General features: G+C 36.8%; 2 protein-coding genes across 3 annotated transcripts; one reads left to right on the plus strand and one right to left on the minus strand.

Moving 5' to 3' along the window:
- Window positions 1-3,784: 3,784 nt before the first annotated feature.
- LOC102806672 (arylsulfatase J-like) lies at window positions 3,785-6,750 on the plus strand. Its single transcript, XM_006819259.1, has 4 exons — window positions 3,785-3,878; window positions 4,038-4,152; window positions 5,655-5,821; window positions 6,545-6,750. Exons 1-4 carry the CDS (start codon window positions 3,785-3,787, stop codon window positions 6,748-6,750), a joined length of 582 nt encoding a protein of 193 aa, XP_006819322.1.
- Window positions 6,751-10,578: 3,828 nt separating this feature from the next.
- On the minus strand, window positions 10,579-15,693 carry LOC100313670 (neuroglobin-like protein). Of its 2 annotated transcripts, XM_006819257.3 has the most exons (4): window positions 15,603-15,693; window positions 13,185-13,309; window positions 11,402-11,627; window positions 10,579-11,064 (listed from the first exon to the last, which is right to left on the minus strand). In XM_006819257.3, the coding sequence occupies exons 2-4, from the start codon at window positions 13,292-13,294 to the stop codon at window positions 10,933-10,935; spliced, it is 468 nt and encodes a 155-aa protein (XP_006819320.1). In that variant the 5' UTR covers window positions 13,295-13,309; window positions 15,603-15,693; the 3' UTR covers window positions 10,579-10,932. The 2 variants fall into 2 exon arrangements, with proteins under 2 accessions (XP_006819320.1, NP_001161601.1); NM_001168129.1 differs by lacking the exon at window positions 15,603-15,693 and having other exon boundaries at window positions 13,185-13,312.
- Window positions 15,694-27,207: the final 11,514 nt, after the last annotated feature.

The following is a 27,207-nucleotide window of genomic DNA, read 5'->3' on the forward strand; positions in this document are numbered from 1 at the left end:
TTATTCGCCAGAACGTGTAGGAAATAGCCAGGTTCAGAGAGATGTTGTGAGGGTGTAGCCTGAAACAACGGTAGCGGTGTTAGCTACTTATACACTACGTGGATTAACTATTTAAAACATTGATTGACTATATTTGTCGAATTCAAGTTGTTAATTCAAGTTAGTCGTGATGAATTGATGATGACGTCGGTATATTGCATAAGAAATTGAATCAGCCAAAGAATAGAATTCCAGGAAACATTTTTCTTTGGCATAATATTGTACTTACATAGACTCTCAATATCTGAATTCATGACAGAATAATGATGAATCCAGTGGAGGTAATTTTGCACTAATGAATTAATTTTGTCAAGTGCCTAATTAACCAATACATGATATTTTGTTGAGGATTGTAAAATGTCGTGTAAAATGAACTATTACCCTAGAAATATCTTGACCTTCGTTTTAATTAATAGTTTAAAAACAAACTTTTAAATATTTTATAGTTATAAGAAAACAACAAAGGCAAGAGTTTTCAGGATGAAATTCGTTTAATTGCAAGTATACACAACATAACATCTCCATCAGACAATATTGTTTCTGATTTATATAGAACACAGTTGTAATTTAAAAAAACAAAACATTAAACTGCTCACGCCCATCGTTTAAATATATATATATACCGTGCTTCCGGGTTGAAACGCAATATTGGAAGCTTGGGATCCCAGGTCATCATCAGGGTATGTCAATAAGGAAAGATTTCATTTTGCACCCCTTAACAGTAACCCTACCTCTACCGTCTTGTGTTTCACAATTTAATTGTTTATACAACTAAGAACACCGTGGTAAGTATCTTCAGAGGGGCATACTTACAATTTAATTGGGGGTTAGGGTTAGGAGTGGGATGCAAAAAAAAAAACTCTTTCCGTCAATAATCCTATATAAACACATGAATTTTGTAGGGAACGCCAGTGCAAGTTTAAAATGGGTGAAATAATGCAGCGTGAAAATATATATGCAAATAAGGCTTCGGTGACCCCACTGCCATGTGCCCTTGAATATATCACTTCAACGAAGGGGGCGTTCACTAAGTATGAACTAATCAAATGAATAACAAAATACCCCTACGTTTTTTATTTGTATAAAACACATTTGATGGTTAAATATAAGGCGAGTTCTATTTGTTTATCAATTAATAATTGAACACACGATGAAGTTCCTCACTGATGTGTCGGCGTTCAATTGTTAACTATTTATTTGTTGCGATTTAGACATCCTCATACATCAAGACGCCTACCATCGATAAGCTCGTTAACAGTGGTGTAAAATTGAATAACTATTATGTTGCTGGTCACTGCGCTCCATCGCGGACTATGAAATGTCTGGTAGACATGTGGTATGTAATCAATAATTGTAATATTTGAGTCAAAATGAGGATTTAGACAATTTGTTTCGTGTACATATGAAATTGTAAACTATAGTGTTCACAATGTTCACAATAAACAATGTTCACCCAGAAACATTGATATGGGGCGCCATTTGTATATTTCTTGATGTAATAATTACACTATACATGTAATTACACTAATTGTATTTGTATATAATGCAGTGAATTATTAAATTATCAGTTGCTAGTGTATAGTGAGTTTTTTTCAAGATCATATTTATGATTTGTAAAATGAAACTTTTGTTGAGATGAGATGACCTTCTTGAAGGTCTTCCGTGTATGTGTGTGTTCGAAATTAATACACACAGAAACCTTAATAATGAATAATGGACGTGCTTCTAATTTTGTGTGGCACTCTTTATTATCACTGTCACTCATCATAAAGGTATCAACAGGAATGGTGTTTACCACCAAGATATTGGTGTGAATTTAAAACAGTATGCTATACCTTGATTGTGCTTGTAATTTGACCAGCACACATTGCTATTCTTCTCATGAATGACAAGTATATAATTTATGTACTTATTCAAATAAGTAGCAAATTATTTCTGTTCTATTATAAGATTGACTTTGGTTTACAACATGGCCACATCGCTGGAAATCCCCGGGGTTTACCACTGAACGAGTCTACTTTTGTAGACAAGTTGAAAGAGGCTGGATATGCAACCCATCTTATTGGAAAATGGCATTGTGGATGTTATACGAAGGACCATAACCGCATAACAGAAGATTTGACACATTCTTAGGTTAGCGTATTTGCATTCGTTTTAACAATATACAATTCACCTATGTAGAGCAAGCCTTTCGAATACAGTTGCAACAGTTCAGTTGTATTCATACTAGAGTTGTACAAGACACACATTTATATAGAACAATCACAACCGACAACACATACTGCTAACTGACAAGCATAAGGTTTATTACAACATCATATAATAATGCAATTGAACGACACAGATAAATAATTGTGGGACTGCATTGAAAGGTCTTTTCAATTGAATAGATTTATGCAGAATACTCATGTCCGTTACATACCCTTGGTTTCTTTCAAGACTTTATGCCGGGTTGAGTATTTCTTACTCGTGAAAAATGTGTTGCTCAATAATATATGTACGTTTCTTATATACCGATTACCAAATAAGTAACTATTTCAAAGAAAAAATACTTAAAAGACTGTGTTGAGGGCCATTTTGAAATATAGTATTTCTGTATTTTGTCTAAGACTAATAGATATGAAATGTTTTATGGTTTTATTTACAAGGAAAACAAAACTTCTTATGTTCGCTGGATGTGCGATTAGATAGAAACAAATGGTTTTCTATATCTCATCTGACACAGTTTATGTGATGAGTGAATGAGAACTTTCAACAACATCAACTTTACCCATAAACAAGTACATAATAGTGTTACTAGATAAATTTGAGATATAATGAATTGATTTACGTGCCAGGTAGAAAGTTCCAAGTAAATGTAATTGTTGTACAGCTTATTTTTGTTGAATTCACATATTAGGTCGTGGCATATTTATACGTGTTGTTGGGTATTAAAGCGGGAGGGTCGTCACCTGCGCACGCGCGGGAATTAAGTCCCAAGCGATGATAATAACACACGCTAAAAACTCAAAGGCTCATGGGTAGACGCTTGTTTGTAAAGATTAACACGCTATGGCTATCTGACGCATGCGCAGGTGACGACTCCCCCGCTTTAATATTTAGTACTTAGTACTGTTCTCTTCAACTTATCGGCACATAACTATCCATAACTAATCAAAAGTGTATATTTGTAGGCTTTCTTGGCGTTTGGGTCGATCACTATAGTCACAGAAAGCATGGCATATCAGACCTGAGATTCAATGACGAATGTGTGGGTTACAAACATGTTGGTGAGTTCTCAACAATTATGTATGCAAACGAAGGAAAGAATATAATTGAGCAACATAATCCAACTAAGGTAAGTACATGCATTTAATGCCAGTAAATAGTACGCTAAAATTGAATGTTTTTTAACACTAATTGAAAAACAATTGTTTGTCAGTTAAACATATCAAAGTTGGTATAATTGATCCATTGTGTTGTATATTGATATAGAACATTTATTTGCTGATTATATTGTATTATCTTCCGTATATCACATAATACGATGATAAGTGGCCATATCATTTACTGTATGATAACTCATTATATCTAATAAAACAGTACATGACTTTTTTTGTGACAAATTCACTTTGCTGTGTGTAATAGCCCCTTGTTTCTTCTGATGGCGTTTTCTGCAGTCCATACGCCAATACAAGTCCCATATATCTATGAGCACCAATATGAATCAACCATCCGTGACCAAAATAAAAAAATATACGCAGGAATGGCATCGTGCGTTGACGAAACTATAGCGAATATCATCAAGGCACTCGACAATAAAGGAATGTTGAAGAACACTGTAAATGTATTCACAACAGGCAAGTAGTCGTGCTGATCAATGTATGGTCTCACATGCAAACCTCATAAAGAAATTATATAAGCACTGTTTTCTTAACCCATTAAACATTGTACATGCATTTCAATCAGTTTGTTGGACTTCAAAATTTCATACTTTCGATTATAACATTCATTTTCAGACAATGGCGCCGGAAGATATGGAAGCAATTGGCCTCTGAGAGGGGGTAAAAAATCGCACTGGGAAGGTGGAGTGCGAGCAGTCGGTTTTGTCTATAGTGATTTACTACCAATGGTGTTGATCAATGGGACATGATAAGGTATTTATCAATAGTTTAGAATATTTAATTTAACGATGTAGTTCTGGAATAACACATTCTTGCAATACCATCAAGTTATATATTTTTAGAAAGCTTATTTTTCAAATAATATAATATAAATATTCCAACAAAAAAATGGAACCATGTAATCACGTGATTATGTGCAAATAGAGAGATGTTATTTTTGAAGAAACGGAAATAAGGCCACATAAATGATGTTCGTGGTACTTAGAGATACTATAAAAGGTTTGAATTCAATTTTCTAGTTCGTCTACTGTTGCGTGGCCTAGGTTTTGACCTCATACCACTTTTTAAAAACATCGTCAACGGGAGAGTTGTTTCATATTTTCTAAAGTCAAAGTGGTAGACAAACTATCTTTGCCAGATTTCATTAGCAGCTATCACAGAATACCTATGCAAGAATGACCATCGTGGAGCAGCTGGGAGTCGAGATGAACTCACTCGACTAACCTCAAATACCGATGTTTTCTTATGCGTGAAAAATAATAATCTCAGATTTACTCAAAATGTATCACCCTTTTTCTAGTTAAATGCATGTTTTATATATTTTTGTAAGAGAATGTGAAAAAAAAGTAAATCTGATATTTTCAAAGAAAAAAAAAATTTACTACATTCTTAATCAGAAATCCAGAGATATATAAACGACATGGGTATACACGTAAGTAATTAGTTTTGAGTAAAGATTTTTAATCATTGAATATTTTAACAGCTTTACCAGTCGAGTCAATAATTAAAACGTTTCTAGTTTTTGAATTCATCAACAGATATCAACATTCTTTATATTACACAATACTTCATTCGTTTCAATTATACGAGTGTCATATGACTGTCACTGACCAGAGCTTTAATGCGGCGTGGTAATAAGAATGTAATAAGATTACAAGTACGTTGATTCACAATGTGTATACCCGTCACGCAAGCTATTTTATTTATTTATATAACTTTGAAAATTCGGTTTTGTAGAAATCATTACAAATAAATCAGTATTCATGTTGTAATATATAATTTGTCTTCCAAAAAGTGTTCTCAAATCGATTTCGGGATATTAATATTGTTGTGTTGAAAATAAAATATATTTAATTTCAATTTATACAATTAGACTGTGTCTCAATGCTTGCATATTTAAGGTTTAAACAGGCAATCAATTAAAGAGATTAAAATAAATGTATAATCAGTTTGACGTCACAGAAGATCTATTTTATTAGAGAGCGCTTAATGTGTATTTTCTTATCGTTCATAACACCATTTAGTAATTCAGTGATATGACTGGTGAAATACATCTGCGTTTGTCGGGAAAAGCACATCATGAACATTTATTAATAATTTTAATTTCTTCATGGTTTTGCCTAACATAGATGAGAATTGGTGAAATATTGTATGTTGTTTACAATATTACAATACACTGACTTAAAAATAATGACACCCACCTTTATCTCCTTACTCACGTTTTATTCACAGTGGAAAGGAACTGTCGGCACGTGGTGATGTATTGATTGGTCTCGACCCGACAGAGAAAGCAGGGAAAAAATATCGAACTGGTCCTTTCAAAGATGATAAATTTGACATAACAATTTATGCAGCTATAAAAATGAGCAAATGGAAGTTACTGGCCGGTAACAACGGACGTGAGTATTTACAATGCAAGTACCACGTTGGTCTAGAAACTGATCTCATATGAGCTGAATTCAATGTTATTTGATGTAAACAGTAAATACACTGAGATTTCTGTCTTGTTTGACATTGAATTTACATTGTCATGTACACAATGCTGGTTAATCTAAATGAATATATCTAATCTACTATATATTATTCAAGCTAAACTAATACTCATGATTAATTTACTGATTTACTGGGAGGCCAGCAATTAGAAACTGCCAGCACTAGTGTTAACGACTGCTATCCTCGGGAGCGGACATCCGGGCGTTTTCACCGCCTGGCAACCCTCGCGGTGAAAACAAAGACCAAAAACTCGCAGAAAATGGTACTTTGGGATGATTGTTGAGACTCCACTGAACAGTGTAACAAGATTAGCCCTACGTGTGTAACATATATAAATTTGGTTGTTCAGGATTACTTCAAAGTTGAGTTTGTGTTGTTTTCTCGAATTTTCATCGGCTCGACCGGCGTTCCACAGAAGCGCGCACCGAGCCCATAGAAATGCATGTACAGTGGTGCGCGTCTTAGCAACATGGAACGTTTTGTAACGTAGCTCCGCCTCCGAGGATACCAGGAAGTATTTTTGATTACAACATACGCATTCGGAGTATTTAGAAAACTACCTGTATTTCAATATAATTCAATATGACATGTTTTACTAATTCAACTCAATTCAATCAATTACATTTTAGCCCGTAATTCATGGAATATGGCAGACCCAGTCGGGGGTCAAACACGAGATTTGGATTTCGACGAAACACGCATGGTTCGGTTATATGACCTAGTGGATGATCCTTCTGAAAGAACTGATGTGTCCGAGGAAAAACAAGAAATAGTACACAAGATGCTCGCTAAACTTGATGAATATGCTAAAAAAGCTGTGCCACCGCAGATGTAAAAAGAACCTCGTGTTGACAGTAATCTGATTGGACTCAAAGATGTCGGCATAATGAAACTAATATTCAGGATGCACGATAGCCCTGCGTACAGTGCAGTGTGTACGAGGACGCGTTCAGTTGATAGATGTCCCCACCACAGCCCTGCGTACCTCCATAGACAAAGTCCGGGTGCGCAAGTTAAAAATAAGTAGTTTCCCAGCCGAAATCGGTTGAAATGACGATAATTATCCGAAACAACCATTACAAAGTTATCTAAAACTGAAATGTCTTTAAAAAGCGACTAGTAAAGGCGGACAAAATGTAAACGCGTTGGTACCGGAGGAATTATACACCAAACGCCGCCATTTTTAATTTCATTCACGCAAGAGAATGTGTTTGTTTTTAGGGCAAAGTAGCCGATTCCATCCACAATTGGACTCCGAACTGGGAGTTCTGGATATATCTGGTGATCGATCATCATTTTTGGTACCTGGGCATGTTATTTCATTAAAAAATTTATATTTTTCAAAGTCCCGGACTTTGTCTATGGAGGTAAGAGGGCTGCGGTGAGGACATCTATCAACCGAACGCGTCCCCGTACACACAGCACTGTACGCAGGGCTAGATGCACGATTGCATATAAAATCTGCAAGTAAAGTCTGTGTATTGTAAGAGTTGATATCTTTGTAAATGCATTGCATCTGTTTAATTGATTCAATCTTGGCATCACCCAGACGCACACAGTGTTGAATGTTGTGTGTATGTAACATACCGTTCACAAAGCCTCACAGATTAGTGATACAGTGGGACGAATACGTACGGGAATAATACATTTTTGGGCTCGGCACAGGAAAGATACATGTGGTCCATCGATATAGTCACCAGGACCGGAAGCAGTGGCGACAAAACCAGGCGGCACACACAGACACTTACACAATCTTTAATGCAATCTACTTCAGTAAATATACAAAGGTACAATAATTAGCATATGCATATAGTTTACAAAGCCTTTCAAGAAAGAATAGATAGTTGATAGCTTTGAATTTTATTATTATTAGTCTTAGTTTTATTATTATTAAACTTATTAGTATTAGTAAAAAATTTAACACATTACATTTTACTTTTATACGTAACATTATAATATTTTCTCTTTCTTTATTATTTCATTATTATTATACTTTTATTGCTACTGTACTGATAGAAATACTGTATTTCTAAAGATGCAATAAATATTATTATTATTATATAGTAGGATATCCCTGAAATATATTAAAGAAAGAAAGAAAATCTAACCTTAGCTAATTAGAGTTGAGTTTGAAGCGGAGGGGTCGTCACCTGCGCACGCGTGGAAATCGAGTCCCAACCGACGATAACAACAAGTGTTTAAAACTCTTGGGTGGACGCTTGTTTGTAAACAATCCGGCATTGTAAATAATGGTCATCTGACGCATGCGCAGGTGACGACTCCTCCGCTTTAAATGTGTTAATCGGTCCTTCAATGAATAATAAAATCAGCTAATTCGTACCTAACAAAGCCAATCAAACAATCAAAAAAAAAAAAACACAGGTGTGGATAAGGAACGAACACCTGAATACATCAACAGTTTAGCATCAATGTTCAAATCAGGTTACAGTTCACTTACAGTCAGCGTCTGTGCACGGTTCCTGAGATTTGACACAATCCAAGGTTGAGGGCGCTCTTCAGAAAAATTGGGCGTGGCTTGGGTGTGTCCACAAATAACTTACTTGATGCTGATTGGCTGAAATAGTGAATAAATAAACGCTGGTCGAACCGATAAATATTATATATATATTTAGCAGATAATATTTGATAATCATTGCACTAAGTAACCATTCAAAAGAGCGGGACGTTTCGAGCATTAGCTCTTTATTGATGGCCTAGAAGGAAATGTTTTTTTTTCACTTAGTTTTGTGCTTTCACATCTCCTGAACAAATGTTGAATTTTTGGAGCGTATGAAGATGCAACACCTCACATTTAATACCGCCCTCACTCGACCAAATACGTCATACCTAATGAATGTGTCGATGTATGTTCCTCCGATACAATACCAACCTTTTCTTGGTTCTGGCATCCCATTATCGCTATCTCAATGTGGAAACTTTTTCACTCGCTCCCAGCTTGGGGTTAGTGATTTAATATATCCTGTGCTGTAGTTTTTTGAATTGCTATTTTCACCACACACATTTTTAAGAAAAATGTTCTGTGACCGGAGAAACGTAAACATCGCCCTCTCAGACGAAACAGACATGTGGCGGAGAAAGCTTTTACACTATACTAGTACATTGAAAATCAAGATGACTATTTACAGAGATAGTACCTTGATAACTTAATTGACGAAGACAACTCAGAAACAAATCGCCCAACGTGACTGGCTGGCCAACTAATTAACATAACTTCACGTGTTGTACTTCAATGTTACGTACTCCTCCCGAGTCATTTACACAAGATATACACATTACGTCCACTGTTTCCCTGTTTTACACGGGTACTCGGCGTTAATGTTGGTACGTAATGGTGCTGCCACCACCAGTGAGTAAAGCTATTAAAAACAAAAGGCTTAGGTAATATGACATTGTACGTATAGTGGCGTTTACCATTTTGGATATCAAAGTAATACTTTGTTAAGCAGTGAGTCCCATTTCAGTATTATGTTCTTGTGAAGAAATCTTCATAATATATGTATATTGGGGCGAAAATCCGGGCATTGTCACCGATTTTCACGATGAAAACAAACACCGAAAATTTTCAGAAAACGATACTTTGGGATGGTTGTTTAGACTCCGCTGAACAGTGTAACAAGATTATCCCTACATGTGTAGCATATATAAATGTAGTTGCTCAGGATTACTTGAGTTGAGTTTTTGCTGTTTCCTCGACTTTTGCTGTTTTCCCCGGCTATTCGATCGACATTCCACAGCAGCTCGCTTAGAGCCCATAGAAATACATGTTGGTCCCCAGAAATATCTTACAAATGTGAGTACAGGTATCAAAATACGTATTAGTTTTTTGTTCAGCGAATAATCCGGTAAACGTGGATGTCTACAATAAAAATAAGTTCGGAACAAAACTAAAGGTGGGATAGTAAAATATCTGCTAGTGCGGTATTTCGGACAACCGCCGTACTAAATCGACATCGACATCAGTTGCTAAGCAACCAGGGGACCCAATAAACTCAAAACTCGTCTATTAGAACGCGTCTTACTAGAGATCCCGAAGGTGAAGGTGATTTGTATGCCAATTGTTTTTAATAGAATGCACCGATGTAATTAGATCAAATTGTAATCAGATTGATCAAAATGTTATGGGTATCCAGATCTGAAAATCAAGGGTCAAAATTTCAGATAAAAAATAAATAGTAATACGGTAAAACCATTTTAAAAATACTCGAAGGGTTGGGGTATGTGGCATTCAAATAGGTTGATTTTAGGCATGTTGGTGTAGTTTACTTCAAATTGGTTTGAATGAAACTGTTTGAATATAGGCAAATTATTGTAGACCAAATCGGATTATGATTTATCAAAAAAATTAAAAAATGTTGCGTTTGCAGGACCCGCGACAGTATTCGTTTGATGAAAAATTAAAACCACTAATACGCATGTGTGCGAAGTGGTTATTATTGTGCGTACTAACACAACTACTGAGTGCGCATGCGTATTGGGGAATTCATTGAATGAATACTCAGATGTGAGCCACAACAATAGCGATTTTAGCTTATGATAATTGAAGTTCAATATCTATCAATATGCAGTGTCAAACAACTGTATTAAAAATTACATTTTCTCGTTCAGATTGCGTCTTTAAATATATATATTTACAACACTAATGTATTGTTAAAAATATTTATTCTAAAAACAAAGAAGAAAATACAAGCAATGATTAAACGGATTTTTTTACATTTTAATTGAATAATAGATTTTGAAAATGCCGTTGTTAATGTCAGAATGTTAAACTCGACGAGGTCTCTGAATATTATTTCAGGTATGCGGAACATGATTGTTGAGAGGAAAGCCCGGGCGAATATCATAATAAGCAAACAAACGAACTTAAATCATTGTTAACTCCACAGAAAGTAAGAGAAAGGAGACATTGTTTACATGTTATCGGCACGTGATTCCACTATTTAAATTTATAACAAAAATGTTAATAAAACAATGCCTTGGATTATGTTCTACCAAGTTATCAGCCTTTCAATGCGCCCACGATGACGGATTTCATCACACCCCATGCTTTCTGCCAGGCAGCCTTTGCAGCCGGTGTGAAAGCACTGCCGCCTTGTTCTTGGAGTGTGTACATCAGAACTGAGTCCATAGCCTGAAGCAAATGACACAAATTCGTTAATGATGTCCGAATTTGACAAATGAGACAAATTCGTTAATGATGTCCAAATTTGCATTGACTGTTCACACGTATTCGAGGTTGTCTTGCAGTTGAAACTCATTTTGCATGTTAGAAAATTCACCCCACTTTTAATTTACTATAGTATGGTACGTGATACTAATTTAAGATGATTGTGAATTAGTGTATTTCGTTACTTTGAATAACTTAATGTGTAAGCAATATATTAAAAATTATTAACCAAACTTATCCATTTCCGCTTTAAAATTTTATAAACATGTGTCATAGAACGTGGTCAAAGATGAAAACTTACATTAAAGTTGTCTTCGGTAACTTTAAGAGCAATGTGAGTCGTTCCGAGATGTTTGAGTTGTTTCACCAGTTCGGCTCCATTGGTCAAATTTCCCATCCACTCGTTGATTCTGTCCATCACCTTTACACCGTGGTTTTCCAGGGCTGGCAACGTCTTCATATCACCATCAGCAACACCAGACATATAGCCGAACTGCGACTTGAAGCTAGGATTCTCGGTAAATAGCCTGTTTTAGAATAATAGTATTATTATATACGTCAAATATTCTTTCATATTTGTATTAATATTAATATTAATTATGATATTTACATTAGTAAAATAATGCAATGATCAAACATAATACATGTAATATCAACGGGATTTGGGAATTTAAAAAATAATTTTAAAATTTTTAGTATATTTTCTGTTTTCAGTTCTTGCTAATATAATCAAATTTTTTTGTAATCATTTATTTATCATATTTTAATAAAAATTACCGTATCAAAAACACACACTGTGGCAAGGTGATGGGAAAGCATGACAAGTTCGGAGAAAACTTTCGTGTACGAACCGCAGGCATTGTAAAAATGCTCTCAGAGCGTTCTTCAGATTTACTATTTGCGGAGATCATGGGGAAAATGCTCATTGCCAGTGTCGCTCTAGGACACAGTCGACGTGGAAGTGGTGAGCGCCGACAGGGTTAGATGACATCGTTATTTTCCGTCACCGTGACGTGGATAGATTCGGTGAAACTGCAGTAAACCTTTTAATTGTCAGTGCTAACACTATTCACTATTTCAGGATTCAATGGAATTCGTGATGAAATTTCACGAAATTCACTGACACTTAGGTCTCCCCCCCAATGTTCAATGCTACACAATTTCGCGATTGTCACTATTAAACTTGCTAAAGTTTGTCTCTTTCGAAATTAACGCGGCTCACAGTAGTTTGCACGTACAACCTTCCCGGATCTGGTGACGTCGGACCCTGATTTAGCTTGATGTCATTTCATTGACGTTATTTTTGGGTATCTTTAATTTATGATTTGTGGAGTAGCACAAGCAACTGATGGTCATGCCTGAATGCGTACCGCCGCCATATTCAGACGAACTCATAAAACTCTACTCGGTTGTTATTGTAAAGAACGACATCGATTTATCTGCCCCTAAATTGCCTCGTTCATGTTCCCATGATCTCCGAGATTTTATGATGGCAGTCTATTCAAGCAGTACACTTACCTTTTCATTGTCACTGGCCAAGTAGAAATGAAATATACACCCAAACTAACATAAACAGTACAACGGCTGCCGAAATAATGTTTGCAATATAAAACGGCCAGTGTCAAGTTGTGTGCATTGATTATTTAGTGTATTGTCATAGACCAGGGACGTGATACTAAAAAAGTAACTAAAAGCTACCGTACTTGTTACTATTGTTCCTGCTGTTAAAAGACAGTAGTCGTCGCGCCGCGCATATGCGACATTTGTGTTGATAAACATTGATTTTCCCACAATCCAATGCGCTCTTCTAATGGAAATCACAAGTATGAGGTTTGACCTGGGCGCGACTTAAACTAATTACCGCCGGTGACTCCTTCGATACATTCCAATCACCTAAAAAATACCTAATTGAAGCTTGGTAACATCTCAGTTTGTACTCGTTGATCTGCGCAACAGCCAAAGTCGCCATCTTTGTTTATATGAGACCCACATATCTCGCGCATGCGTGGCGCGACGACTACCGCGCTTTAAATGATAAAATGATTTCGAACAAATTGTATAAAGGAACAATAAGTAAAACTCACTTTACGAATAATGTCACTCCGCTTTCTTTCTTCTTGTCGTAGACGGCGCTCCACGAACTCTTAATCGCTGCAACCTCGTCGGATGTCAGGGTAGTCACTGGATCTGCCATCTTGATTTATTGTCACTGCGTGAACATATAAGCATATTATTATTATTATATTATTATTATTATTATTATTATTATTATTATTATTACATGTGTATATTATTATTATTATTATTATTATTATTATTATTATTATTATTATTATTATTATTCAGTATTTGTAGGTTGTCAAGTTGCCAGATTGAAATCAAAGAAACACCATCGCCCTCCATTGTTATTTTTATGTTTCAATTCGGCATTTGTGTTTTAGTAACGCGCTCTCCCGTCAACACGCGTCGCGAAGTTGTCGGGCTTCCATACACATGCTGACATGGTCAACCACAGACTACTAACACATATTTACCCGTCATGCAGTGGTGTGATAGATATTCGGAGGACGATTTTAGTGGCGACGAGTAGCTACGAACGAGACACCAGATTATATGACGTACTCAACAATAATACCACCTGACACTGAAATACATTGAAAGTCATGTGACTAACCTTGTCTGACTAATTAAAATTTAATCGCATTCATGTTATTAACCGTGAACATCTTTCTGTTATATTCAATAGTTTATACGCAGGGCATTGAAGGCAGGTCATAAAGTAAGGGGGCTTGGCTTATCCATTCACCGTGAAATGCCTACTAAAATCGATACAAAACAACCACAATCTGACACTATAGCTGGGGGCTAAACAATCGGACACGCGAGGCCGTGTACTTGGAATATCTGACAGTTGGTATCCCAATCTAGCGAACAATGACCCTTTAATAAATGCCCGATAAACTATACGCTCGGTATCCCTGCATCGCCAACCCAACTGTAACGTCAAACCGGCAATATACTAGTACTAGTATTCAGATCCAAGGCTGCCAGATTGTTTATTTATTTTTGTGGTATTTACCACCCCGTGAAACCTGATCATTTTCCATTGGATTTTTACTTTGTCCTAGAGTATCGATAATATGATGACAACACACGTTTCCTACAATCACATACATGGATATGGTCTTCTCATCGTGCAAATTCATTTGGCAATTATAAAGTTACATTATATTACAATGGTTTAAAAGTTGTTTTGATCACATTGTAAATACATTTCAATTTTACACCCATATTATATTGTTCTCATTCCATACATAGCAATAAAAACTCAATATTTGAAGCCAATGTACATCATTATCGAAAACTTGGGAAATGTCAATACATTATTCAGTATGAATACTAGTAGTCCTTTGCAAATGCTGGAATTTTCTCCGGAGAGTGTGGAAATGGTAAAGGGATAATAATGCACTAAATGTTACAAAGTATCAGATATTAGCACGTGGTCGAAAAGTGGAACCTCAGTTATTTTTTGGTTTAACAGAATACGTCCATGATTATGACAAATCTGTGACAAGCCGTCGTTTCTTGCACTAGTTGTGAAGTTGCAATTTAGGCTTGTTCCTGTAGATTACGAGGGGCTATATTACATAATCACATAAACACAGGCCGGTGTCTTCTCCAGATGCCGTGTGACCCGTCTACGTGGAAGCGCAGGGGAATGTAGGTGTAATATGAAGTTTAACACTAGTTCATCAGTGGCTGCGGAACAGCGGGACCAGAGAGAAACAGATGTTGGGGGAGTCTCCCCTCCAAAGTCAAGCTGAACCCCTTTAGCAAATTTTGCCCCTCAAAAAGCAGGAAATAGCGTTTCAGGGGGTGCAGATCTCGCCCTCCCATGCAAATTTACATAATAATGAATTACAATTAGCATTGAACGTGGAGACCATTTTGTCAGTTCGCGACATGGTATTTTCTCTCCGTAACAAAACTTCCCGGTTTTGGCAATATAGTTTACACAATATATAACTACATGAGAATAATCTCTAACAATAAGTTCGGAAATATTACTGTGGAACGTTTCTTTGAATACTGTGCTGCTCCATCTGCGATCAAGATACCCGGGATACATTTTTTTTTTTTTAAATTTTCGCACCGGGTATGAATGATAAAAAAAAAAATACCTGCGCTCAAAGTTGAACAACAATATAATGTATGATCAAAATTCCCCATTATGTTGACACGGCGAAACAGTTGCAAACAACTTGAATTTAAAACATCAAAACGAAAATGTGGTCGCGCATTTTTGTGCGATAAGCAACAATTTGGGACGAGTAAAATAAGGTCGGAAAATATATTTAGAGACATGTAAATTGCTTTAAAACAGCGGTTATTCAAGTTTACATTTAATGTCTTTTCAAACACGTTACAGGTATACCGTAGATGTAACGGAATGGTTTTATTTTGCCTTGCAGAAACCTTAACGTAAAGTTGACTATACGTACCTGCTATCCTACAGCCTGAATCAAGTGGTTGGATCGAAGCGGAGAACTCAACTGAGCAGCGGTCGGATGTTGCCGGGTTGATGTAGACCCAGTAACAAAAGGGGTCTTATCACGTGGTTCGCCTAAATGTTTATACTGCAATACAAGTCATGTGCTCTCGCACGTAGGCCAGTATAATTCACTGGCCCATTAGTGTTACAACGATAGTGGAATTCGGGACATAAAAGTTGCGTCGCTATGGAATCGCGTGTTTCAATGTAGCAAGTGATGATCGGTGATGGGCCTTGTAAGATGCCCGTAAATAATGAGAGATGTGAAATCCACTAAGCGCATCTGAAGTTACGAGTTTTTGTTTCATACAACTGAGAGGCGCTGGTGTGCTGGAGTACGTGGCGGCTCACACGTTTTACATTTTTATCACTTTCATTAGATGGTTTGAATTCACATGACCTTCACGACCCTGGTATCTGCAAATTTTAATTAGTAAGCAATAAACTAAAATGTGTTAATAGTACATGTATATTGAATATGTTTGTCGCTATTTTCACGCTACCCTATTTCGGAAAACTGTGTCTACGTGCGCGTCCGCTTACAATGGCGAGACGTTTTGCCGTGTTCGTGTTCGAATCTTGTGTGTTCGTGTTTATAAGTCTTAATTTGTCTGTACTTATATTTATAAAGTCATTAATTTTGCTTTTAACGTCGGTCACGCGGAGTTGGGTTGCGTTACTGCAAGCGGTCATAATCAACTGAAGAAGGACGGGGTATCAGGAGGGGAGGAGTCCAAATTACCGAGCTTGCCCGAGTAAGGCAAGGGCGGAGTGTTCGGTTTGCAACTGTAGTTTGGGACGTGGTATTGACCGGCTCCAGATTTGTCAACATTTTACACATGAAACATAATTATATACTCTCCAATCTTCGGCCTTGCACCAGCTCAATTTAACGTTGGATGAAAGAAGAATTTTCTCATGCGAACTTTAAAATGATTGTCAGCTGAAACTAATAAATTTAATATTGTCACGAATATTGGGACCGGTCAACAGATGTAATTAGGAATGCAGTAAAATTTGCCAAAATTTGTCAAAAAGTAAGACGAAATATAATTTTTCTACCAACCACAATTCAATCTTTCGGCCTTGCCCCAACTCATTGGATGAAAGGTTACGGTTCGTTCAGGTGAACATGAAAATGGGACCCCGGAGGGAATCTCTTTAATATACACCATTACAATTTTTTGCAGAATGTAATCATGTGGCAGTGGTTTTTATTGCGAACAAGCTTATAACGAACGCGGACATAATTGGCCCCATACACAAATAGATGATGACGTAACGCAATACTGATGTTATTTCGCTGTGACGTCAAGCTTGCTACCCGGGTTGCCGTGGCTGTGTGGTCTGTGATTTTCAGTGGCAACATGAACACAGTGCATCGACCTGAGTTCAAATTTCATCTTCATTTCCATCTGAAGTAAATCGGTCATCAGTGTTAATGAACTCTTTAACCTCAGACAAGACATCCTAGTAGTTAGTGTAGGTTCTCCGATGGCGATAATTTCCATTATTATACCTCAATTTATGTAAATTTTGTTAACGACAACAGCTTTAATTTTTTGTAATATGACAAAAAATAATTTATAGTGAATTTGCACCCCCAGAAAGTACCAGGATGTGTGACCTTTAGGAATCGTGCATGAGGCATATTGTTAGGTTACCATAGTAATTCTATTTAAAATGTACATAGTTTCTGTAATTATGAGCACAATCAATCAATCAATCAGTCAATCAAACATCTCATTCCTGTAGATGTAATATTTATGCTTTGACACTCGCACTACTTTTTCGAAAACGTGTGAAAAAAAAATAGAGATAAAATAGTAACGTGTGTGTATTAACATACTAGCATTCGAGCTGTGACCTAGTTAACACGGCGTGCGGTGTATAATTCAAAGGGCGTGTAGTTGAAAAAGTCGCCAGAAAGTTCGTACAGCATTAAAGAACTAGTTACACAGATATTAGCGTCTATATCAAACGGTTAAAGTTGTTCCGGAACTTTGAAAGGGCGGTCCATCTTCTCATAAAAGTTCCTACATACCAGACGACTTCAATGTATTCATGGTCTTTCACAATGGCGGTTCTGTCTTGGCTTGCGCAATTATGTCAAGCTGCACAAACAGCACACCATTACGCCTGCTAAGTGTTTGACAACGTAATTAATCATTCTTACACGGGAGGAATGGAATCTGCACCGATTCATTAATAAATTATGACCGTTGTGAATGTTATGTCGGTTCCTCCTAGGGATGAGAAGCAATAAGCTACCAATATAACAATTGAAATATTATCGATCCCTTTTACTTTTATAGTCTTTTGTACACTACAAATAGTAAAACAATGATGTCAAGTTCAAACACTAATATAACGGTAGCGGGTTATTAAAGAGCCATGCATGAACAAGACGCGGCTACTCCTGAACGTACATGTTGTTGGACAACCACGAATGACCACGATGACCGACCTACGCCGACCACCGAAAATAAAAATCACTCCCGTCTTTTTATAGGGAAGGAATCATGGGTCACGTGGTATTCGCAATGTAGTTACATTGGCCAAGCAGACCCAGCAATATGTAAATTGTTGTATTGAGCGTCCATTAATGGAGCAACTCACAATCAATACCAAAGTAATAAAACATCAAGACAATTGAATGTTAGGTAACGCTTGGTAACCTTTTCAAAATAAACGAGAATGACTGGGACTTCACGGTGGCTTAATATATGGTTTAAGAACATTCGAGTGTATCCAGGGCTGATAACATGCTAATTTTCCCAATATGGAGTGACCTCACTTCATAAAATGTGTCTTCGCTCAAAAGTATCCAAGGCTGATAACATGCTAATTTTCCCAATATGAAGTGACCTCACTCCATAAAATGTGTCTTCCCTCAAAAGTATCTAGGCCTGGTAACATGCAAATTTTCCCAATATGGAATGACCTCACTCCATAAAATGTGTCTTCGCTCAAAAGTATCTAGGCCTGGTAACATGCAAATTTTCCCAATATGGAGTGACCTCACTCCATAAAATGTGTCTTCGCTCAAAAGTATCTAGGCCTGGTAACATGCAAATTTTCCCAATATGGAGTGATCTCACTCCATAAAATGTGTCTTCGCTCAAAAGTATCTAGGCCTGGTAACATGCTAATTTTCCCACCATGGAGTGACCTCACTCCATAAAATGTGTCTTCGCTCAAAAGTATCTAGGCCTGGTAACATGCAAATTTTCCCACCATGGAGTGACCTCACTCCATAAAATGTGTCTTCGCTCAAAAGTATCTAGGCCTGGTAACATGCTAATTTTCCCACCATGGAGTGACCTCACTCCATAAAAAGCGTCCTCACTCAAAAGTATCTAGGCCTGGTAACATGCTAATTTTCCCACCATGGAGTGACCTCACTCCATAAAATGTGTCTTCGCTCAAAAGTATCTAGGCCTGGTAACATGCAAATTTTCCCAATATGGAGTGACCTCATTCCATAAAATGTGTCTTCGCTCAAAAGTATCTAGGCCTGGTAACATGCAAATTTTCCCACCATGGAGTGACCTCACTCCATAAAAAGCGTCCTCACTCAAAAGTATATCACTTTGATTAGCAACATGTATAACAATACAAGTGTGCGTCTCTGTAGTACCGAAACAAGGGTCATACAATTTACAATGGCTTTACAAATTTTAAACATACTTGATATGACGTCAGTATAGTGTTATAGGTCAATAGTTTGTTGATGTACATACTTTTTTTATCGATACTTGCGCAACTATGTGAGACAAAAATAAATAAATGTGTCCCTCTTTACCCTAGAACACTTAAAACTAGTATCATGTCAGAGCATAACGACTAAAACGACAAGGTGTGGTGTCTCTGACCACCAATCCTTCATTCACACAACTCAATAACAACAAAGTAGGTACAATAACAACTCAGTAATATTAAATACAATAAATAAAGCGTTAGGTTCTCTGACCATTCATCTGTCGCTTGACTTATTTGAAACTTCGATGAAATAATAACTCTCTTATTGTAATCACAATTAAAAAAAACAGGTTTGGCGAATAGAGAACTACAGTTGGCTAATCTGTAATTATCCACTCTGCCCAAAATGAAATGTTTGCACACATTCCGCGTCAAATTAAACAGCGAATTCAGTGCACGACAATAGCCATGGCAAAACAATGAGATAAATCACGTACATTGGAATACACAAAGTTTGTAAAAAGTCATGTTGAAGGATGCAATTTCAATGATATTTTGAAAAAAAAAATTCCTTATATTGACATGTAATTTCATAGTCTTCCGTAAAACTCGATGACTGTTGAATTTTCGATGTTCGGTGTATTTTTATATATACTTTTCAAGTTGTCGCTGGAGGTGTTCCATGTAGTTTAATTTCTTGTGAAAGTTTTCTTGAACTTCGTGTTATTCTGTTGGCGATGTATGTCGGTGTTTTCTTTCAAATTTGCATCGCATAGTTTTCACTTTATCCTGGTCCCGGGTCGTCAGTTTTGGTCTTCGTCTAGATTTGAAATAGATCACATACCTCCATATTCTTGTAGTAGTAGTTATTTTCTTTAATGTGTTGGGGAGTAACTCGCTTTGCATGTTGGTCCGTTAGCAGTACCCACACCTGCTAATCTCGGATCTTCTGATTCTTCCACTATGTCGCAGATTTGAAAGCAGCTAGCTCAAAGATCAGTTTTCTGAGAGGTTTCGACCTTTGTTTTCACCAGTTATACCCGGATATTCGCCACTGAGAATAATAAAACGTAGATAAAGCCCACGAATACAGACTCAAGTGAACAGTTGCCAAATCGAGATACAAATGGTAATATTTTAGTAAAAAAAAGAAGCCGTAACTGTACGTCCTTTTCCAACGTATTGAGACCAGTTATCCACATTGATCCTTCCATCTCAATTTCCAACGCTTCTTTTATCCTTACTCTCTTTTGTTATGATGAAATCACTGCGATTAGCATTAACCAGACTCGACTGGTGAGATTGTCTGTATAGTATTTCTAGGCTAGTATATTGTTGGGCCATTTGAGAATGGTAACATTTGTACAATCGTATCACCATATGCCCCAGCTTCCGGGAAAAAAACATACATTGCTTAAATATAAGATTATTATTAAGGTGTTCATCTCGCCGTCACTTTAAGTATCTTATTAAGTTTTGTATATGGTTGTAATGTGGATGAGGATTTGTAATGTTTACATATGTTTTCTTACATATTGCATATGAATAGTAGTTTATAAATAAATAAACGCTGCTCGGACTGATAAATATGATATATAGAAGATAATATTTGGTAATCGTAGTCCTAAATAACTATTAAAAATAGCTAGACGTTTCGAGCAATGGCTCTTTATCGATAGCAATTTCTTCTATGCTATCGATAAAGAGCCATTGCTCGAAACGTCTAGCTATTTTTAATAGTTATTTAGGACTACGATTACCAAATATTATCTTCTATATATCATATTGCATATGACATTGGCGTACTAGTATTTGTCACATTTATAAACTTCGAAGTCGGTGATTGGATTCTTGATACATTTACGAGGGGCGTTAAATAAGTAATGCTCCTGACCTATTTCCCATAGCAGGAGATTAATGAAACATGGCACAGTTATTAGTCTTTCCTTACACAGAAACCACCCAGCGTTATGCAATTCTCCCATCATTTGATGCAGCTCTGGGCACCGTTTTTGTAGAACACCCCAGGTTGGTCTTCCAACCACGTAGTAACGTCAGAAATCAAGGCTGCATCATCTGGCAAACGCTTTCCTTTCAAAAAACAACTTCGCGGCTGGGAATAGATGAAAGTCAGAGGGTGCAAGGTCAGGAGAGTAATGGGGGTGGGGAGGATTTCATAGCCACATGCCCGTGCTTCTGATCTGGCGACATGCGAGTTGTGGACCGGAGCGTTGTCCTACAGGCGGAGGATACATTTGATGAACTTGCCCCGCCTCTTGATTTTGATAGCTTCTCTTAATTTCGTCAAAAGTAAAGTGTAATAGACTCCTGTAATTGTGGTCCTCTTTGTCAGGAAATCTGTCATCACTATTCCGTCCTGGTCCCAGAAGACTGTGAGCACGACCATGCCAGCGGATGGCTGCACCCTTGCCTTCTTCGGAGATGGTGAGTCCAAGTACTTCCACTGCATTGACTGGGCTTTAGACTCTGGATCACCAGTGTTTTACAAGGTCATATGACGGGGCATCATCACCATAAGTTTCTTTCATTTCATTAAAAGTCTCCTTTGGCGTGCGTCCTTTCAAATACAAAAACCAGATCACTGAGCGACACTCAACTGGCTCCATTTCACACCTGACTCAGTTCAAACACCTGTAAATCAGAAACCACAATTAGTTCAGAGCTGTTTTTTGGCAACATAACCCATAGAGATGTAAATCATTAGACATGCAAAATTTCATTTAGATCAGACAACTGGAAGTGGGTAAGGGGCATTACTTATTGAACGCCCCTCGTAACATGACTCTTACGGCCGCAAAAAGTGACACACTTGACATGTTTCTGTACAATGCAGCATTACATATTCTGGTATAAAATATGGCAGGAAATCATCTGCTGGGAAGCTGTCGCCGATTGGCCGCTCCCGATGTCGAACATTCGGCTGATGTATAATGCATACGACTGTCCTTTCGCAGAATTGTTCATTGCCTATGATTCTATCGCAAATGTGGCATATTCAATATTAGTATGACCCTTTCACAAAATATATTAAATTGAATATATCTTCACGGTGCAATGCGCAACTTTAATAACACACAAACAAAGTTGAAGAGAAACACGCCCATTTCAATGTTATTATTGCACTTACATCTAACATTACATCAATCATTCCACTTTGTTGACAGCAATTGTACGTAACGTCAAACTGACTGCACAGAAAAACAACTGATGGATTAGGATACAATGACACAGCAGCCACCTGCTGCCGCTAATAGGATATCATTATACATTTATACTGAACGCTGATCACGTTTTATAATACTAATGTAATACTCAAAGACGCAGCATACTACAAAATGGGAGACTCGAGGACAATTATGTTTATAACTATAATACTTACGCTGTTCATCGCAGTAATGTCGGCACTCTGTTACAGTGTATTAACAGTCGCGGTACAGCAATGTACAGAATATAAATCGGCCAAAAGTTCCACTGTGTACATTGATGTAGGAGCTAACAGAGGGGACACATTGCAGGTATTTTATAACACTTTATCAGCCGATTTATCAAACAACCCATATGTTGAGTTACCGTACGACTACGAACCATCGAAGTGGAAAGTGTTCGCCTTTGAAGCAGATGAGATTCACAGTGATGAATTACATCAACTGCAAAAGAAGTTTCATTTCAAACTCTATAGCGGGACAGCAGCATGGGTGGATGATTTAGGAGTTATGTTATACCTTGACCGATCTGCCAAAACAAATGGGTACTGGGGCACGTCTATTTCTGGCACTAAACGTAATCTGAACGACACACATCCGGTGAAAGTGCAAAGCCTGGATTTCAGTGCCTGGTTACGTGAACACGTGACTAATGATGACTTCGTGGTCTTGAAAATGAATATAGAAGGTGCAGAGTTTGCTGTTTTGGATAAAATGCTTCGCGACGAGACTTTTTGTCTAATAGATCAATTGTTTATTTTTTACCATGTCAATGCAGCCTTTCAGAAAAAGAATCCTTTGGCTAACGATATGCCAGGCCGGGTGACGCGGAAAGCACGAGAACCATTTTGTGGAGTTCAGATATTATTCCAGTCAGAACACTGACAGATCTTCGTGGTTGGTGTTCTACTGTAACAGCTGTTCGATACATCAAACCACTAACATTGCAAAATGTACGAGGTGAAAATATGAGTAAAACAAATGGCGGGGATTTATATTTATTTATATGCTTGCTATTTACACATCTTTTTATGGTTATCTCATTTCGCTCGTCATTTCATGTTGTTTCACCCCTGGTAATATTGGACACTAGTTTCGTTCATTTTCAACACATCATTAGCACTAGTACTGTTATATTCATAACTATTCATTTCAATCAATCAACGCAAATCGAGGGACGAAAAATGAACTGACAATGAGACTTGATCTGTACTGATTCATCCTGTTATTCTGCAATTCTGTTATTCTGAATTTGAATTGATATTGTTTTATAACTGTAGAACTAACATGTATTAACATGTATACCTTCCTGGTTACTGTACATAGTAATCATAGTTAACAGTACATTCATAACAAGGTTGGGTGTTTCTTAGCCCACGCCAATCGCTGTTTCCCCCGTGCGTGAGCGCAATTGGCTCTAGCCAATATGCAACTGATGCAAACATATAGGATTAGCTTAAATCTTAGCCCGTACTTATGGGTGAAAATAAATCCCAAGTTGCAAACTTTATAAATCAAAGTTTGTTCAAACATTGTGAAATTTAGTATTTATTTATTGACACATAGCATCCCTCGAAAGAGATGAAAAGTGTTACAATTGAAAACTTAACAATGGACGAAACTAACGCTAAGAAATAAAGAGTGCAAGAGGTATTGACAAGTCATTGGTGTCAATTATACCGCATAATATACAATTTCGTAAAAATTACCAGAAAATTTAAAAGGGAGAGGTGATTTTTGTTTTAATTTAAAGGTATGCCCAATATTATATCTTTCTGAGAAAATTGTATGTAAATATTGCCGTTAATCTCTAAATAATTTTCTACCTGTGTCCAAAGCTCAAGCACATGGGGGCATTCAAAAAACAAATGATGACATCTTTCTACAAACAAACAACAAAAAGAACATCTTTCATCCTCTACCAAATTTCTTAAATGAAAGTATCTGTTAGTTGGTGTAATTTTATGTAATAATCGAAATTGAACATTTCTCAATGATACATCGTCCGTATTTTTATATGGCAGAATGAAAATATCTTGAAATTCTTCAGTTTGTAAAGAAAAGAACTCACTCCACTTTTTTACAGCAGTAAGTGGTTTTGTTTTTATAGACATAATTGACGAATGTAGTAACTATAAATAGTTTTAGATATTTTCTTATTGCCACTGGGAATATAACAGACATCCGTCTTGCATGTTGTCTGTTTATTTTTTTTTCAGTTTTGTTTTCCAATTTTGGGGGATTGCAGTAATTAAAGATTGATATTGAAGAAACTTTGGAGTAATATTCCATTTTTGGCCAAATACATTCAATAACATAATGATTTTACTTTCATCCAATAAATCCCCAATTACATCAATTCCTTCGTGATACCAATTCTTATACATTACAGTGTTATTTCCTACCAATATTGCTGGGTTATACCAAAGTGGTTGATTTACAATATAATCAGCTTCTGTTTTGGTAATACAAATTTCTTCCCATACAGTAAATACATCTTTCCAAAATGGATTATCACTCAATACTGTATGTCTAATATAACGTATTTGTTCTTCCCCCATACGCTTGAGCAAGTGATGTTTAAATTTTAATTGACTATTAAAAAGTTGTTTCCATGTATAAAAGTCATCACTGAGTAATTTATAAATCCAGGTATATTTCATAGATTTCATAAATGATAATAAATGGGTCAATTTCAAGCCACCATCGTTGTATTCTAGGCACATTCTATTTCTATTAATTTTATCATAATTAGAGTTCCAAATAAAATTATTTTTTCCAGGTCTTTGATGATATTAGCCGACATGTTTGGCACATTCTTGTATTGTAAGCTCTTCCTCTAACGAATTTCTTTCTTCTGTTGATAATTTTGGTATATTTGTTTTTAGAAATTAAAAATTTCGATCAGAAATATCCCCGACCGTTTGATTGGCAGATTTATACAAGTTTTTGTAAAATTGTTTCATTTCTTTCAAAATATTTCCTTGATCTATAATTTCTGAACCATCTTCTTTAGCCAGTTTTCCAATCGTTTTATTTACATACTGTCTTTTTTCCAGGGCACAAACATATTTAGACGAATTGATTGAATTCTTAATATCCAGGTCCTTCCTTTCAAAAAAAAAAATGTATGTTTTAGCAATCTCTTTGATTTTTCGATTTTTCGGTACTTCCATTTTGCAAACCAGTCTTAGATTTTGACATAATGACCATATCATCAGCATAGAGAAGGCTGCTAAAACTGATACTATTTAAGAATGGTGGGTCACAGGCCTTTGGGAGGTCATTGACAAAGAGGTTGAACAGGGTGGGGCTTACGTTACTAAGGTGACCGTCCCGTCGATTGCCAGGCGAAGAAATATAAAGAAACGAAAGCACTTAGTGGCATTGACGGTTAACTCGTCCTACTGTCACACCGTTTGTGCTACGGACAGTAAAAAAATGAGTTTCTCACTTTGAAAATAACCAGAATCCACAAACAACGCGTATGCTTTCGTCAGGTTTGAAAATCGAACACCTGCATGGCAATGTTTTGGTGGGTGTCTCTGAAAGTAGTACCACTGTAACGCATCGACCAATCAAAGACAAGCATAAGATCGCGTGGTGGCAGAGATATATTCGTAGAAATAGAACTCTGCCTAGTAGAACTCTGCCCAGGAAATGTGTCTGTGCAAAGACAGCGCGTCATGTGACGACACAACGCAAAGTTCTTTCATAATGTTATAATTATAGGTAAGTAATAATAGATGATTGGTTAGAACCTTATAACTTGCCAAATAAGGAATGCCAGACACGTGTGCCCTCTGTAGGGATCCTGAGTCAAAATGGATGATATTCCCCAAAATCAAGATGAATCAGCTTGTTGACTGCTTGATGTATGTTTCGTCGTGCCAGTGAATTAGCATATTAACTAGTTGCGTCACGACAACTTTTCCTGCGCCATATCGTCTTAGAGGACACACTGCGAGGGTACCAGACGTGGAGTGCCTGAAAATGTGAATATGGTCTAGGCACAGTACGTATTAACTCTATATGTTAAAAGTGGGACAAAAGTAATATTGCATTTTCACGTAGTAAACGCGGCATTATCAAATTGAAAATTCGATCTTGAGTTCATTGCCGCTGCCATACTAATTGTGAATTTCCAGTGACGGAGGGGGAGTTCGCCTCCTCGAAAAAATATTGGGGACGTCGCCTCTCCAAAATCAAGCTGAAACCGTTCGTGCCAGCAAAATGTGCCCCTCAAAATGCAAAAAATAGCGTTTCAGGGCCCCCGTCTCGCCCCACGCAAAAGTTTCGTGCCGCCGCCTCTGATTTTTGATTGAATCTGTGTTATTCTAGCAATAAACTTGTGTCATTATTTTTGGGAAAACAAATTATGTGAATGTACGACTTGAACACACGTACACTGGATGTCACGTAATTTTTTGGCTGATTTGTGAACTTCTGCATAGCTCTACCATTGGTCTCTGAGCCCCGTCTGTGTCTCGCTGAAGCTAATATTGCGGGCCATCTTTACACACGTTTCCATTCATATCACAAATAATTACGATTTATTGAATGGACTAAAAAGTATTGATTTAATTAGCACATGAGACATGAATAATTTCCATTCATATTATTGCGCGC

This window comes from Saccoglossus kowalevskii, chromosome 18 (assembly GCF_978046115.1).
Source record: "Saccoglossus kowalevskii chromosome 18, keSacKowa6.1, whole genome shotgun sequence".
In the NCBI taxonomy this organism is placed as follows: domain Eukaryota; kingdom Metazoa; phylum Hemichordata; class Enteropneusta; family Harrimaniidae; genus Saccoglossus; species Saccoglossus kowalevskii.